Source organism: Chenopodium album, chromosome 11 (assembly GCF_948465745.1).
Source record: "Chenopodium album chromosome 11, dcCheAlbu1.1, whole genome shotgun sequence".
NCBI classification, from domain to species: domain Eukaryota; kingdom Viridiplantae; phylum Streptophyta; class Magnoliopsida; order Caryophyllales; family Amaranthaceae; genus Chenopodium; species Chenopodium album.
This window is the reverse complement of record NC_137844.1, coordinates 4,683,586-4,701,152: the sequence shown is the minus strand read 5'-3', so window position 1 is coordinate 4,701,152 and position 17,567 is coordinate 4,683,586. Positions and strand designations below refer to the sequence as shown.

The 17,567-nt window shown below is 30.8% G+C and overlaps 2 protein-coding genes across 2 annotated transcripts; one reads left to right on the top strand and one right to left on the bottom strand.

Moving 5' to 3' along the window:
- The first annotated feature begins 1,705 nt into the window (after nucleotides 1-1,705).
- On the top strand, nucleotides 1,706-8,107 carry LOC145568320 (kinetochore protein SPC25 homolog). Its single transcript, XM_081627748.1, has 8 exons — nucleotides 1,706-1,915; nucleotides 2,148-2,213; nucleotides 4,103-4,249; nucleotides 5,435-5,548; nucleotides 5,646-5,735; nucleotides 5,837-5,956; nucleotides 6,228-6,433; nucleotides 7,628-8,107. Exons 1-8 carry the CDS (start codon nucleotides 1,738-1,740, stop codon nucleotides 7,649-7,651), a joined length of 945 nt encoding a protein of 314 aa, XP_081483874.1. The 5' UTR covers nucleotides 1,706-1,737; the 3' UTR covers nucleotides 7,652-8,107.
- A 794-nt stretch (nucleotides 8,108-8,901) lies between these two features.
- Nucleotides 8,902-13,996, bottom strand: LOC145568319 (short-chain dehydrogenase TIC 32 B, chloroplastic-like). The gene is made up of 8 exons (XM_081627747.1): nucleotides 13,807-13,996; nucleotides 13,012-13,243; nucleotides 12,815-12,894; nucleotides 11,749-11,902; nucleotides 11,168-11,246; nucleotides 10,357-10,444; nucleotides 10,057-10,103; nucleotides 8,902-9,364 (listed from the first exon to the last, which is right to left on the bottom strand). Exons 1-8 carry the CDS (start codon nucleotides 13,931-13,933, stop codon nucleotides 9,179-9,181), a joined length of 993 nt encoding a protein of 330 aa, XP_081483873.1. The 5' UTR covers nucleotides 13,934-13,996; the 3' UTR covers nucleotides 8,902-9,178.
- Between the last annotated feature and the right edge of the window lie 3,571 nt (nucleotides 13,997-17,567).

Sequence of the window (17,567 nt, the reverse complement as noted above, 5' to 3'; positions counted from 1 at the left end):
CGAATTAATTGTTAAAGTTAATATTTTGGTCAATAGGATGACCTAGCATTCCCTGTTCTCTCTCCTAAATCACCCCTCTTCTATTTTTTAGTTAAGCTATTATTTAGCACTTGCTCCTCACGAGTCATGCCAACCAAAGTGGTCAACCAATGGCTTCACTCTAATCAATCATGAAAGTTGTGAGATTTCAACATGGATCAGGTTAGGGTTCAAGTTAGGGGTGAGCATGGGACGGGTACCTGTACCGTTAGTACTAACGGTTCGAGTACCCAATAACTAATATCACCAAAAGTGATATCCATAAACCGAACCGATAAAGTTCGAGTACCCGAATTGTCGGATCGGTTATCGGGTACCCAATAAGATATCCGATAGTGATAATTGAACTTTATAAATTAGTTATTATGATATCTTTTAACACTAATTAACAACAATACTACATGATCTTGACCAAATTATTAATAGTATTACTAATCTTTGATATTATATAGTGATTATGAAGTAAAGTAAGAGTTTAAATATTGGAAAAATAGATTTAAGTAGGAAAAAAAACAAAAAATTGCTTATCGGATCGGAACGGGTAACTGTTAATTTTAAAATGATACCCAATAACCATACCCGATAACAAATTATCGGAACGAGTACTCGAACCGTTATAATTATCGGATCGGGTACCCTAATTTTCAAAATGGTAACAGAACGGATTTTCGGTTTTTCGGGTAGTTTTGCTCAGCCCTAGTACTTCAAGCTAATTCAAAATACTTGTAAGTGGGTTGAACACTTAAACTAGTGGTGTTCAGATCAGGCCTAAGTAAATTTCAAGTTGGGCCTGATTTAATTTCTGCTGGGCTTTGGAAGAATTATTGGCCCAATTTTTTTTTTTTAAATTTTTTTATTTTATGTGAATAGGAGTCATCTAAATACGCGATTGTGAGATTAACCCTTTTTTTTTTTTTATGGGTGAAAAAAATTACTATAATGGGGAGCTAGTGAAAATATGAAATATCAAAATATAGATGATCTAAAAATAAAGATAAATTAGGTTGTACTATATTATAAGGATTAATCATAAAAAAAATTGGCGAAAGTTGTATATTATAAAAATAGTTTTAAATCAATACACAACTTATCACAATAATAACGTTTTTTAAGGCCCGGACGATATCCCGAGTAAATGCATTGATTCCATAATTGAAATCCTTATTTATATTTAATTTTAATAGAATGACATATAATATGCTAATAGGTTAGTGGCTTACACTATATTTTTAAAATTTAAGATTGTGGGTTATACTTATTAGCAACACATATGAAGGAGAAGAGAATCAATTTACGTTTCATCATACTTCAAATTACTATCTTTGATTTTATGTGAAATCATTGCAAATAATATGTAACAGAGGTAGTACTTTATATGATGATGTTGCTCAGTTGTTGTTGGGGTGGCTAAGGGCCTGTTCTGATTTACTAAATTGAGCTGAACTGAACTGAGCTGAATTAAACTAATTATGAAAGAGGGAAATTAAAAACTGAACTGAATTAATTGAAGTTGAAATGAACTAAACTGAAATTAAGCTGAAGTGAACATGCCCTAAGACTTGCCCTGTTTTTCATCTCAGGAAACGGTGTCGTAACATTCTGAAATTCAAGCATTAATTTCACTTGAACTCAATTTCGAAGTTGAAAATGGCGGGCTAATCTTTGTCGCTTTCTCTGCCCTCTCTCTTCCTACCTCCCATGGCTTCCTTCCATCCCAGAGCAGAAGGAACTGCAATCTCAAAGTTATCGGAGCTTCGAACAGTTTGCGACAAAGATATCGAAATTCACCACCAAAATACTGACTCAATTTTCGCCTCTTTTGGGAATTTTCTACAATCACAACGATCCAAAGCTGAACTAACTGTTCATAATCAAGGTATTCTTCTTTAATTTCACTCAAAATTTATTAATTAATGCTTTAATTTTGATTCTCTGTTATGATTTTAGGGTTTTACACTTTTGTGTGTGATTATGTGTGTTTGATTAGGGTTTATTGGATTATCAAAATAACTTTGGTTTTATTACGAGTTGAAGAATTTAGGGAGATATCATATGCTTATTTTGACGATTTTGTGTGAATAATATTGATGAAATGATTTGAATTGCAGTGAAATTAGGGAAACTCAAAGTTGAATTAAGAGAATTGGAGGATGAATTGGTCAAAACTTTGGCAGGTATGCCTCTTTAATCATGTTGTGGCGGCTTTTTCGCTTATAATTCGTCATTATGGTGTAATTATTGAATAGTGAAGATTTCTTCACATATAATTTGATGTTATGGTATCTGCCAATACTCTTTATCTTTTTCTTCAATGCCTTGTGGATTGATATGTTTTGAAGGGTTTACTGTATGTCTTAATACTTGCACATACACGACATTAATAAATCGTGCGACTCTGGTTAGTAGCTTAACTTATGTTGGTTGCAGCATATCAATGATCATTACACTTTGTCTGTTGATTGTGGAATGTGGCACATGACTAATGTAATAATGTGAGCTCAGTGGCGGATCCAGGATTTCATGTCAGGGATAACAATGAATAAAAAAAAAAAAAAGTTGAACAAACTAAGTTAGTTTTTTATCTAATGCGTTTTGACTTTTTTACTATTCACATGCATCACTTTAACTAATATTGGTGTTTTACACGTATGATTAAACATATAAATATGGATATTCAGCTTGTTATAATTGTCTCAACGTTTGATTTTCTTATATCAACGTTTACATTATTGACATTATTAGCTTAGTCAAAATTTTATGTTGGCATATGTGTCAATTATACCGATTAGGAGTAATTATTAACCATTAAATTTTAAATAATTATTGTTATGAAATTTAATTTCTTACAAATAATTTATATTCTATGTATCAAAATACTACAATCAAATTTTATGTTGTATATAAGAAAAAAGATTATCACATATATAGGATTATATAGTACATTTAAATGTAGAATAAATTTTGTTTACTAATATAAAACTAAATAATTTCCATAGTTGAGCATTAGAAAACATTTTACTTCATAATTTAATGGGAAGATTTTCAATTAATAGAGGAAGTATTCCAAATCATAAAGTTTGTCAATAAAGGGAGTACTCAAAATTTAAGCTAGTTAAAGTGTGTAAAACTATGAATGAATGAAACTGAAGAGATAGAAAAGCCTACAGTAGGCATTCTTAAAGTTAAAGCCCAAAAAATAGAATAGAGAAAAAACCAAAAAAAAAAAAAAAACAAAAAATTTGTTTGGATGGGGAATCGAACCCTGACCTCTGAAACAATTCACTACCTCTTCACACAATACAGACCACCAGGGCAACGCTGACTATATTAATCAAGGAGCCGAACAATAATCTTTATACTGTAATTGTATGGAGCTTATTTTAACGTTTTTTTTTTTTTTTTTTTTTTTTTTTTTTTTTTTTTTTTTTAAAAAAAATTTTATTATTATTATTTTTTACTAGGGGTAGCATGTGCTACCCCTTGTTCCTCTATAGATCCGCCAGTGTGTGAGCTTCTTCTCACGTGGTATATCCTTTGTTTGTACCCGAGTTACAGTTGTGGGGTGATACATGTCATACATCTATTTTAAATTTTGCTTCCTTCATAAGTATTAGAAGCTAATTAGTGTAATACTTGCATTTACTTATATTCTAGAAGTTGTTATGAGGGATAAATTCCGGATCCATACCATTGCTGCCGGATGATGTATGCCTTATATGATTGTATTGCAAATTGCAATGCATGGTTGGGGTGGTCCTGTGGCATAGGAGTATATATATTGAATGGGGCATACACATGTTTTTATTTAAGCTCGCATACTTTTATTGTTTACATGCTTCGTCATTGTTGCTATTTTGAAGTCATTCCCTTATTTGTGCAATTTCCCAAACATTTTTCACATGGTTTTGAAATATGGAATTTCATCTACCAACTACATTTTGTTACCTTTTAGCATTTATTTCTATAACTATTAATTAGTTATACAGTAGCACTGCATAAGGGATTGCAATTAACAAGCATTTTGTTGCAGTTTTCTATCTACTGATGTTATGTCTGTTCACAGTCAAGACACGGAATGAGGCCAAGCGGATTGCAATAACAGACTCCCTTTTTGAAACGATTGTAAAAGCGGATGAGCTTCTAAAAATTGTACAAGATCAAGCAGCTAAAAAAGATGAATATGCTTCCATCCTATCTGAACAGTCAAAAGGTAAATGTCTTTACTATAGTTGAACTAATTTATGTTTGCTGAATATAGTTACTTTACTTATACACAGAGTTAGTGTATTAGGTTTTTGACTCCAAGGAGATGTGAGTTATTAAACAATTATGTGGCTACAAATGATTTTGCTAGATGGTTAATGATTATATAGATTTCTGTGTACTAAGTGGAGTAAGTATATCACATACTTCCTCTTCCAAAATAATTATCCACATCCCTCGGGTTAAATATAGAGGGGATATTTTTTTCCACCGTGGTCAGTTGCTTTTGAAGTGTGAGTGATTTTCATACAAAAGAAACATTTTTAAAGTAAAGTAATTGCTTCACTATATAATCCCTCTGTCATTCCGATTTTTTTTAGCTCTTCCAAAATTTTTAACACCTTTGCCAATGATTACATTTCAGTAATGTCTATAATTACATGTTATTCAACCAATCAATCAAACCTTAATCCCATAAGTGGGGTCGGCTACATAAACCAAATTTGATTATTCCTATAATTACATGTTATTGAAAGTTTAAAAGTTTTATATTCTAAAAGTACTCATCGAGGTGAATCAAACAGAACTCTACTTGACCATTTTTTTTTTCTTATATATATTGGAGAGAATTTAGGAGATTCTCTTAATTTATTGTGAATAGTATATAGATTCCAAATAGGAAGAAAATTTAGGATCAGAGGGAATATTATGTATCCAATGCTTATTTGGCTCTTGTTATAGCAGTGCTATGGTGTTTTTTAATCTTAGATGATCAAGCTCTTATTAGTTCTTGCTTATTAAACCGCAAATAATAGCTAAGTCAATGTTTATGCTTTTCTATATGTCCTGTGCTGAAAATAAAGCTCTATAGAAAGTAAAATGTATTTTCTTACTATCAGTTCTCCACTTCTCCTCCTTGTATGAAGTTTGTCAGCATATATATGATGGTTATCCTTATTCCTTAAGAATTTCCTAGCATCTACCTTATGGTGACCCCGTGTCCCTGACAAACAAAGAGTATCATTATTCACACTTGAATGGGGAAAAACTGAAAAAACAAGAAGAGCGAAGGGGATTTGATCATTTAAGTGAGATCATCTCTTATCTATTGTTTACGGGTTTTATTTTGTAATGTTTTTATTTTAATTTTTGAGATTTCTATATCTTTCCCTTTGTTTTGTATTTTCATTAGCTATTGCTGAATCTGAAGAGAATAGTGGGGAAGCTTCTAGGAGCAGAGAAGAAATACAAGAGGCATTTAAATGGTACAACAGGGTACTTGGTTTCCGTATTGATGGAGGACATGGTAATTTTAGGTTTTAATTGTTTTGTGGAGAATGCGTACTTGTTGCTATGCTGTCATTATAAATTTATAACTCTTGTAAATGTCTTTTTTGGGGCAGGTGTTACATTCACATTTACTAACGTCAACAAAAAATGTCCAGCTGAGGAGTATTCTTTCACTGTTCGCCATGCAAGTGAAAAGTATACTTGTAAGTGCTGTGGTGTAAAGAATGTGAAACACATTATTGGAGTAGCTAATAATTTTTTCCATTGACTTTTGTCTTTACTTGTGATGAATATGTTGTTGCAGTGCTTGGTTCTAAGCCACACTTGAAAGATATTGAAGAGCTGGTCCATGAATTAAACAAGAGCAATGGCCTATTCAGATTTGTTAGAATTATGAGAGAAAAATTCCAGGCTACATCATTAGGTACTCTCAAACCCATAATGTTGTCTTTCGTTAAAAGCATAGATGGTAAACCTGACATTTCTTTTTTCCTGTGTGGAAGTTGTGTATAATAGTTACATGATTCTCTGGTGGTTAGCTAACTTACAAACTTGTTGGCCTGTTGCTACATTTTTTTGGAGCTGTTCACTTGTTGCTTAATTTGAAATGATAATAGAAATACTCCTGCATCAGTTAGCTCGACAAATTATTTGGTTGATTATTCTAATGTATGGTATTTTTCTTTGTTTGTCAGGGCCAGTGTCTCACTTCATATATCAAGATCAAGATTGTACCAGTATCTCATTATCTGCTCCAGTTTCCTCAGGTTCAATTTATAGCAGAAGTAAATCGCCACTACCACTTAGAGAAATCAATGGAGATACTAAAAAACTTGACCATGGAAAAGGCGCTAAATCACCTAATCTCTTCCTATCTCCTCAACGCTCACCTCGTCTTTTGGTAGTACTTGAGAATACCTTTTATTCATTTTTTTTTTCCTGTTGTTTTTGCTGTTCCTTTCTTTGCCATTGAGGTTTGTGTGTGGCAGTGTGCTTGCACAATGAAGTGCATACATTAACAATCACAACTAATTAAAATTGCCTCTTAGACAAACAAAATATTTTCTCATTGATTGTGTATTATGTTTTGGCTAGGAAAAGAGAATTGGTATAAGGATGAACTCATCTTCTTCTTAGGCAATGAACTCGTAGGTGACTTGAAGTAACCTAACCTTTACCTGTGTATTTATTGAAAGACATTAGAATGACCCAACAAAGTATTATAGATCCTAGCATATGTAACTTTTCTAAAACAAAATTTGTCCTAGCTTTTTCTTTATAGCATTGTTAGAGTCTGTAACAAGTGTCGCTTGATAAAAACATATTTAAAGGTAAACCTTGTAAACATATTTTAGGACCTCATGGTTTATCCATTTATGATGCTTTGGCAAGGATCAATTGATTGTGCCTATATTACACTGTTGGTGCTTGTTTTTGGATAGCTGTTTGGCCGAGGAAATTTGGGTTTTAATTGGAACAGGTTTGGTGGTGGTGAGTTGTGAGTGATCGTTCAAATTTCAGATCATTAGCTGGAATCTGGAAATATTATATGAATGTTTTGAGGAATTTGGAACTTTTCTCACTTTAAATTAGGGTCAATTCAGCTTTAAATTATGAAGCAGAACTAAATCAACTTTTATTTTGGTTGGAAAGGCTAACACTGATTTTTATTGAATATTATGAAGTTTTTATATCTCCTCCCCCCCCCCCCCCCCCCCCCCCCCAAAAAAAAAAAAAAAAAAAATAAAATAAAATAACTGCATTATCACTCTGAAAATCTCCCCGTTTTCCGGTAGTATGTTAGTTTTCGGAAACACCACATATGCCTCGTGTTGCTTGGCTTCATTCTTTACTAATTCAGTGAACAACAATTGTATTTTTATCTCATTGATGATCTTCTGTGAGTTCTTATGAATGTTAAAATATATTTATCAATAAGTATTTGGACTGTTTCATTGTTTCGAAGTGTATTCTGAAGGCAATTAGGAGGGTGAGAGTTGGTTATACTTTCCGGTCTCTGTTTGAAATTGTGATAATAGAATGCTATGGACTATGATGTGGATTATTAATTCAGTGTTGCACTTGCACATTGCAGGGTAAAAAACCTAGAGAAGGATGAACACATATGCTGTCCCCAGAAACTGGGGAAAACGTAATTTATGGGAAGGAATATCAACTGCTAGGTTACGTGGTAACATCGGGCAGATTTGCTTGACAGGTTTTGTGAAGCTTAGTCTAGTTGTATTTAGTATATCTAATTGTATTTACGCAGTAGTTCTTTTTGCATATTTTCTTCTGAAGACTTGAGACTGCAGCTGCTGCCAAGATGTTTTAAGTCCTTCAACTCCTTTTGTGCTGACGGTTGTAAGTTGAGTTCCATTTTGTGTACATATTTGTCATATGATGTGCCTTCTGTTTCTTCTACTTTCCTGCGGTCCTGTCCTTAGTTTTGAGCGCTAGGAGTCTTACACTCGATGGACATAGCGAAGTAAGTTTAGGCATGGTAGTTTCAGTTACACTAAGACATACTGTAATGTTCTTATAATTTGGAGTTTTTTAATGTAATATTTATTGTGTCAGGAGTTATTAAATTTTTACGGTAATAAAACAATTCTTTTTCAAGCCGAAGATGGTGAATAATTGATTTTTTTGTTTTTGGTAAGGACGACCCTACCGGGTCAGGGAATCCCCACCCCCAATGTATCTTTAGTGGGGTTTGATTCCACAACCTCTTGGTTGTGAGATACAAACTTGACCACTAGACCAAGTTATGCTTGGTATGGTGAATAATTGATTGCAATGAATAAAATATAGCACGAGTTGCTCTACAAAAAGGTTAAAGAACTTTCAAGAGTAGAAGTAGTAAAAGAAAGTATTCCGTATATAAAAATAAAAAAATAAAATAAAATGAAAACATACAAAGTACAATCTATTAGTATCACGTGTTACCTTCTCGGTCTTTCCTTTTTTCACTTTAGATTATTTTTTTAGGATATAACTTTATCTGAACTTTAATGTACATATCCTAATGTTTCTTCATAATTTACTAGAACCGTTCTTAATCTTGTCATAGGTCTGTAACATATGAGCTCATAAAATATGTAAACATGTAGCATACTGCATTATCAAGCCACAAAAACATGTTTCTCATATTTTACTAGAACCGTTCTTAACCTTGTCATAGGCTTAATAGTGCAGGATATGCTACTACCAGTATATGTTTTTGTGATGGCACTATATACTTAGGCAATTAATATGCAATGTTGTAATATAATGCTTTTCCCCTAGGGTTTGTGGAGAAAATGTAAACCAAAGTTACTACTATAAACAAAAGTTTAAACCTTAGCTTGTGCATATTTTGATGGAAATACTCAACAAAATCATATACTGATATACATTATTCGCATCAATAACATTTTTATTGATCCATTTGGTATCGTACTAAAGTACTCTGTATATATACATTAGACATATTTTCAACTAACTACGGACCAACCAGTGGTACGTGTACAAATCGACTAATAGACTGATTCTTTTTTATGATTTTCCTTGAGAAATAACCAATAAACCAAAGAAAAAAGAAACAAGATTTACATCTATAATTTTTCTGCTAATTAATGTAATTAAAAAAAACTTGTAATAGTAATTAAGAGAGTGAAGGGTGTTGTAATCTCCTGCAGATGAGAGTACGTGTATGCTTCCAAAGTCTCAAAGCTTGAGAATGATCAGCAGCTAAAGCTGAACAACAAGTTTGATTACAATCTGCAAAGTATTTTCCACTTACACCTTCTGTTTCTGGACTTAGTGCTACATAACATGTTGTTGCTGCACCCTGCAAAAATAAATTTATACATTCATAAATTTCATTAAAAGAATCAACTTTATATTATAGTTTTTGTGGCATGTCTGATTTTTATTTTTGCAGTAATTATTGATGTTGTATAGTGTATAAAGTATAAAGTCATATCATAACTCTTGTTGCTAAGGTGGTTTTGTTTTTACCATGCAATATATGTCAGTACGTGTGCAAGTGAAAGTAAGCATCTTTGATGAGACTTTGCAGTGCATGAGGGATGAATGAAAGATGTAAAAACTAAAAAGGGGGATTTTAATGGATATGGGAATGATTTTTTGTTTAGACGATGGGTTTTATTTTTTAGTGAAACTAAAACACTCTACTGATAGAGATTAGAGAATGTACACAAAATATTCTCATATTAGATTTAGGGTATTGATCAATCCCTTCAATTGAGAGAATATCACCTTCTTAAATCCAATACACTACGGAGTAATAAGATGAAAATTATCGATTAATATAGACGGATTTTTTAATTGAGCTTTTACACTTGTCAATTTGTCATATGGTAACACATGTAACAACACTTACTTTCATGTTTTGTCTATCTACAGTACGGAGTAATACTTACATTTATTTTAACAATAATGTTGATTTTGTCCAAAATGCACTAAAAATATGAAAATTGACTTTTAATAAGCAAAAAAATTAAGGTAAATGAGACAAACCTGTGACGTGGTCTTGAGCAACTTGGCTGCTAGGAAATACAAAGAATCTGCAACAAAGCAATATAATCCATGATGATTAACATTTTGCGGTTGTGAAGGTTTACAATTTATTTTTATACAATTAAATAAATTTGGACGGATAATGAAAGTGATTAATAATATAATCATGTATTATACATAGTACATTATAAACTATATGAATATTTTTGGACGGATAATGGGAATATGAATGTGACTAATAATAATTAATCACATATTATATGATAATATATATAAATTAAAAGGGGTGACAAAGCATGCCTGTAATAAAGCCTTTATGAGCCCTTATAATTCCTGTCTTCACTATCCCTGGATGTACTGCGTTGATTGTTACTCTTGCATTTCTTTCCTGCATTTTTAACGACAAAAGGATAAATTTTTATTAGAAAATTAGTCAATTTTTAGAACACCAGTGCTCTTATAATCATAGCTTCTCTTTCGTTTTTTTTATGGCACCTTTTCTTATCTTTTTGACTTTTCTTTTGTTCTTTTCTTAATTTTATAAATTTAATTTGATCAATATTATGGCTATTAATTAGATCATTAGCTAGGCTAATCTAATGTCATGTCTTAGCTAATAACCTAAGCTAGACCTAGTGATTAATTATTCGCACATCATTATGAGCTAATCTAATTTCACAAAGTTCACTAATTTTTACTCCCCGTTTGGATTATTAATGTTGATAGTTTAGGGATTAGCGATATCTTAATAGTATTAACTCAGTGATTTACATCCGTTCGTTTAATCACAGGTGATAGTTGTTATGAGAAAAACTATCTGGATGATAATTAGGGTAAAGACCTGTCATAATTGCTCTACATATCTAGGAATTGGGGCCTTATGACAATGTACAAGTATTAAAAATTTGGAAATTAGTTAACATTCTACTTCCTAATTCCTAATAAAACGATACATAGTAATATATATATATATATATATATATATATATATATATATATATATATATATATATATATATATATATATATATATATATATATAGCATAGATATCTATATAAAATCATGTAAAATACTCTATTTTTGAAACAGAAAAGAGTATGAAGTGCTACCTTTAATTGCCTTGCCATTTCTCTGGCATGCATAATGTTAGCCAGTTTTGATTGCGCGTATGCACGTGTGCCATTATAACTACAATGTTGAACAAAAAGCATAAAGTTCAGAAAAAAATAAAAGTAAGAAAAAAGAATTGGATAGTGTATACATACAAACATTATAAATTTTACTTATTGAAAATCACCCAACAATTAATCAATGTCGAGTATATTAAAAAGGAAATAGTAATACTTCTTCTGTTTCATAAATATTGCTACATATAAAATTATAAAAATTGTAATTAACACAAAACTTTAATCATTTACATCCTTAATTATGTATAAGTAAATATTATAAAATGTTTTAATTTTAAAATACAGAGTATGTATAAAATATACATGCGAATCTAATAAGATTTCAAGTGAACAAGTTTTTCCATGTAAATCATGATATAAGGTTATTAAAGTTAAGTAATTAATGGAATACTCATAGTAGAAGAGTCCAAATATTGTAATATTTGTCAAACAGAGGAAGTAGATGGACTAAAATTATAAATAAATAAATATTGATAAACAAAAAAATGAGTGGGAATATTTACTTCTTAGGATTGAGCATTTTAGAAAGAGAGAAGTTATCTTTCTTCACCCAACTGTGAGTTAAAGAGGAAACATTTACTATTCTTCCTTGAATCCCTGATTGTGATGCTGTCTCCACCATCTTTTCTAACAGTAATTCTGTTAGTAAAAAATGCCCTGCCAACAAAACAAGGTGGAGGTAAATTTTCCGTCACTACTCTCCTACAGTATTATGCATAATTCAATCTCTCTTTTTTTTTTATATATATTTTTTTTATCGCAGTAAAAAAAAACCCCGGAGATATTACTTAATTAAATTATCCCTCCCTGGCTTGGATTATTCATTAATAGGGAGTATGATATACTGATAGGCATTAAACATAAATGATCAAGTTTGACGAAAAGTTTGACCATAAAAGTTAAACATGATCACTTTAATGTATAGACAAAGAAATAAACACATTCGATATTCCATAATAATTTTAATTAATGTCGTCGTTGATTTTGCTCCTTTGTCCAAAAGGATAATTATATGTTTTGACATGAAAATCACTTGCGTCTCTTCAAAGTTATCTAATGAAATTGGAATAAATTGTAGTAAAAATTTAGTTAGTTGTTAAGCTTTTGGTAGAATAGCAACTTGCACAAGACTAGCTAAAACAATAATGTGCGTTGTTGGTAGATGTCAATTAGTTAAATTAGTACCTTTATCAAATATAGCATCTAAGATTTGGCCTTTTTGTTCAAACTCATTTACGTTGCTTCCTTTTCTAGTTGTTTCTAAATTCATACTAATAATCCAATATCACACACAGACATTCAAAAATACAACTTAAGCTGGTATTTCAAAGAAATATGCCTATTCAACTTTAATATTTAGTGATTTTAGTGTAAATTTATTAGACAAAGTTAAATTTAGGCAATTTACTTCAAAGAAAAAAGAAAACCTAAGCAATTTTACCATGAAAAAAAAAAAAGTTGGTAGGTTTTCATAGGGAGGGAAATGCATGGGGACACAACCTTAGCTTTATAATCAAAATAGATCACAAAAGATTTTATTATTCAATAAAAGTGAAACAAAAATCTTACCAAAATAATTTGTTGCCATTGTAAGCTCAATCTTGTCTTCAGAAAATTCCAGCTTTTGAGAAAATACTCCAGCATTGTTTCTGCATATACGAAATTATGAACCCTATGAAATCCCCGAACTTTAAGAGACAGAGGGAGTATGACATGAATACATATCTACGAACTGTATAAATTAAAAATCATGCAATAACACTTACATGAGAATATTTAGAGGTAAATCAAGAGACAAAAATTCTGAACAAAATCTGCTAACAGATGCCATTGAACTTAGATCAATCTCCAAAATTATGATTTGAGCATAAGGTGCTTCTTTTAAGATTGCTTCTTTAACTTCAGCTCCTTTGCTCAAATTTCTTGCTGCAATTACAATCCTTACTCCTTTCTTTGCTAGAACTCTTGCTGTTTCTGCCCCAATACCCGACGTTGCGCCTAATTAATTCAATATTAATTGTTATTAGCACCATTTTAATAATAATGCCAATCAAAACATGTAGTTAAATAATTTGTATGGAATTGACTAATGTTATTTATTATATAATGTCAACGACTGAAAATTGATCAAAATATAAAAATACCAACGCATGGAAAAAGCTGTGATTTTTATTTGATTAATTAAATTTGCTAAAAGTGGATATGAATTTTTAATACTAGTCAGAAGTTTCCATAAAAGCTGTGATATGCTCTGATCCAATAAAAGATTTCAATTCATATAAACACAAAAAATTAATCCTCCAACTACAACCTTTGGATCAAACAAGCAATATTTAATACTAGCTAAATTATTAGATTATTATAAAATTTTATTAGACATATATATAAATATGCATGTGTATATGTTAACGAACAATACGTAGTATATTACACTATGCCATGTATCTATTAGAAACAATGATACTAACAACATAGTTGTTCATCGATCGATCTGAGAAGACACAAATGAAAAATTACATGAAATTATTTACGAAAGATATAAAATGAATCGATTTAATTACCGGTGATGATGGCGGTGAGAAGATGAGGTGGACAAAAACAATGTTCGGTAACTTGATCAGCAGTAGAATTAGAGCCATAACCACTTGGACCAGCAATTCCAGCCAAGTATTTCAATGCTGCCTTCATGATATTAGAGTTGTGAAATAGCCTATTTTTATGTGCTTACTAAATTTGTGTATGAAGTTTCAAGTTATTGTGAGATATATTTATATATAAAGCAATATATATAGTAGTATAAGTTTATAATAATATTTTGTAAATTAATTAATTTTGTTGGTGGTCCAAAGGAGCAAACATTATTTTATGTTGCCTCATAGACCATAAGATACCAAGGTGGTCCATCCCCAATGATATTGGCCCTCATATGTCTGTAACTAGTATGTATTCTAGTATATTAGGGAAATCCTACGTAAACGTCACACGTAGTGGTCAATCCGCGCTACATTTTGGTTCAATAGGGCACTTATCCTTATCATATTTTCTTAAAATGATTATTCGTAAGAAAAATAATGGATAAACTATGCATATTATTAGTTCGATGCATTCTGAAACACCTTATTTATCGGTCTGTGTAAGATACACGTAATATGTGTGAATTTCATACGAATTTTTAGTAGAAAAATAAGTTGGAATTTTGGAAGGAAGCTAATTAGAGTGATGGGGGTGCAATTGGTAATCTCCACAATAAGTTGTCGATCGATCTCCTTTATTTATTTATTTTTTCTTTTGTGGTTAAACTGTTCATACTTATTGGTTTTCATTTGTTTTCCTCTCTTTTTTTCTTTGTGGCAATTGAGATTACTTGTTACTTTCCAGGCTTTCTTTTGGGAGTATTAATTATTTGCTATTGGAGTTTAATGAGATTAAAGAGAGAAAAAATATGACATGACATAAAGATGTTTTTACTTAGAGTGGTAAAATAAAGTGTACATTTCCAAATTAAAATATTTTATGACATTTTTATGCTTGTGGAAAATCTTATGGAAGACTTCTAGAACAGACTATTATTTACATTTACTTTGCCTAAAAGCTATTCTAGATTTCTAGACATAAGTGAGGGTGAAGTTACGAATGTTTAAGGAGTACTTATACTTTGTTATTAATCTCTCATCATGAATAATGTTTATGCTTCTACAATCTCCAATTGTGATGAATCAAAGTAATTAAAACATATTTTATATGGTCCATATTATAAGGTAAACCAACAGTAACTACCCTAATTTAACAAATTAACAGGGACGGAGATATTTTGTATATACTTGGTGACCAGATTGATGAATTATGGTCATATATGAATCACTCATTTATTTCCTCGCATGTGAAGCTAGTATCGTGTCAGACAATATTGTATGTTGTATACTTGTATGTACTCGAGTGTGGATATATAGATTTGTGTTGTTCTAAGCTCCTAATACTGGATGGATAATTTTCCGAGGATTATTTTTCATGTTTAGCTAGTCAATTAATTAATAAATTAACTCTACTCATGAATAATGCTGTAACAAAAAAAAAATGTGAAATGGAAAGGTTGGAGAATAAGACATGGTAGAGGGTGACTTGGCTAGCAATCGTTAAAGTTGTCACCATCAAATTTCAATTTCCCTTAACCATCCAACGACACGCTGAAAACCAAATGCTAATGCTGTCTTAAGGGAAGCTTCATCTTTAATTTGTTTACCTAATTAATTAATCCACAAGACAAGCTTAATAACATAAAGAGTCTTTAATTAACACTAATGCTAAAGGTAGTATTGCTGTCACGTTTAGAGACCGAGTTTTGCTTAGGGTTTTTCTTTGTCAAAAAGTTAGTTGAAATTAATGGCTAATAATTTTAAACACCTTTATTTAAGGGTCTCTAATCAACGAATCGCATATAATTAGATTAGATGGCTTCACCCTAATTTAACTCTCTCCATCAATTTTAAAAACTCCTCCAAGATCTCCAATCACATTTACTTTTCTATTTGAATGTTATCTGTAATGGACTAGTCAACAAATTGGCGGGAATTTAGTAATGGTCATGGATGGTATATGTGTGTCCAAAACTAAAAAATAAAATTAAAAAATAATTGGTAGAAGATAAAATGAACATGTATTTAATTGACAATTACAGTTGCCCTACTGACTCAATAATCCTAAATCCGCCCTGACAACAACTTATCGCATAAAAAACTATGTACAAAACTTAATATGTCGATTAATTGAGACAATCAAGTAAATTGAAGTTAGCACCAAATATTTAACCAACTAATTTAATTGTTTTAATATTAACCTTTCCTTCATATAATAAGTAGGTGCGAGTTAATATTATCAATTATTATAATTAATCATTTCTTTAGCTAAATTATTTAATTAATTGGTAAATATCCGTACCATTTTATTATTTTCCTTTTCCCTACACTAGTAGGAAAACTCTACAAAATCACAGTAGTCTACATATATAGTACTCCAATCAGTTAGATGTAGATTGATCATCACAAAGTGAACAACATAATTTAGCATTGTAGATTTTTGTTCCCCTAATCTATAGTAATCTAACTAGGTTGCGACAAAAAGATTAGGCCTAACAACATTTTATAGCAACTGTTTCAAACAAACCAAACCAAGCACAATTTCTTTGCCTATATAACTATAATACTGCCTTTCTCCAGCTTAATCATTGAATTTTTATCCTATAGCTTTGATTTGGTTACATAAATGTACGTCTACTAGTCACGAAGCTCATGGCATATAATAATATCGATTAGGTCTTCGCTTATAATAATAATAATTATCGTTCTATATTTAATTCTATGCATTTTGATCGTATGTATCACACCATGATGAGTTAATTAATACAAGTATTTCTGTAAATTCATAGTTGTGTATTATCATTAGTAAGGATATTTATATGAGAATCTTCAACGTTTAACCTAAAAATGAATAGGGATATGTTATTTTAATTAGGATGACTCTATATTATATTGTGTCCCATTGATTAGGAACAAATGCAGTACAACATTTTTTTGTTGAATTAATTATTCTTTTACATGGTGTTGAAGTTATAATGATTATTTTTGGATTTGAATCTTGAAACCAAATGCATTCATAAAATATATGAGAAGTGTAGGTAAGAAATACATGACATTGGAGATAAATCATAAACTAAACTAAGGGTCTGTTCACATTTATTGAATTGAGCTGAACTGAACTGAATTGATTAGAGTTGAACTGAACTGAAATGAATATTTTATGAGAGAAGGAAATTAGGAGCTGAAATGAACTGAACTGAACTGATTGGAGCTGAATTGAACTGAAATTAAACCGATCCGAATTGAACAGGCCCTGAGTCATTGATTGTATTAAGGGTCTGTTCTGATTTACTGAATTGAACTGACTGATTGGAGCTGAACTGAACTGAATAAATCAGAGCTGAAATGAATTGTTTATGAGAGAAGGAAATTAGGAGCTAAACTGAATTGAAATTAAGCTGAAGAGAACAAGTCAAGATGGATTTCTCATACAAGATATATATGAAGATAGTAATAAGTAGACATACATATGAACTTGCATTTATAGTACCATTTCATGTCCATCTATGCTAACCAATCGTTCCGATCCACATTGAACATTTTGCAATTTGTTCATTACTTATGTGTTTATGTATATTGTCGAATTATGCTCTAATAAGAGGTTAATTTTTTTTTATTGTCAAAACATGGTCTCGAAAATGTGACAAAATAAAAATTTCCGGTTATATTAATAAATTTCAACTACATTA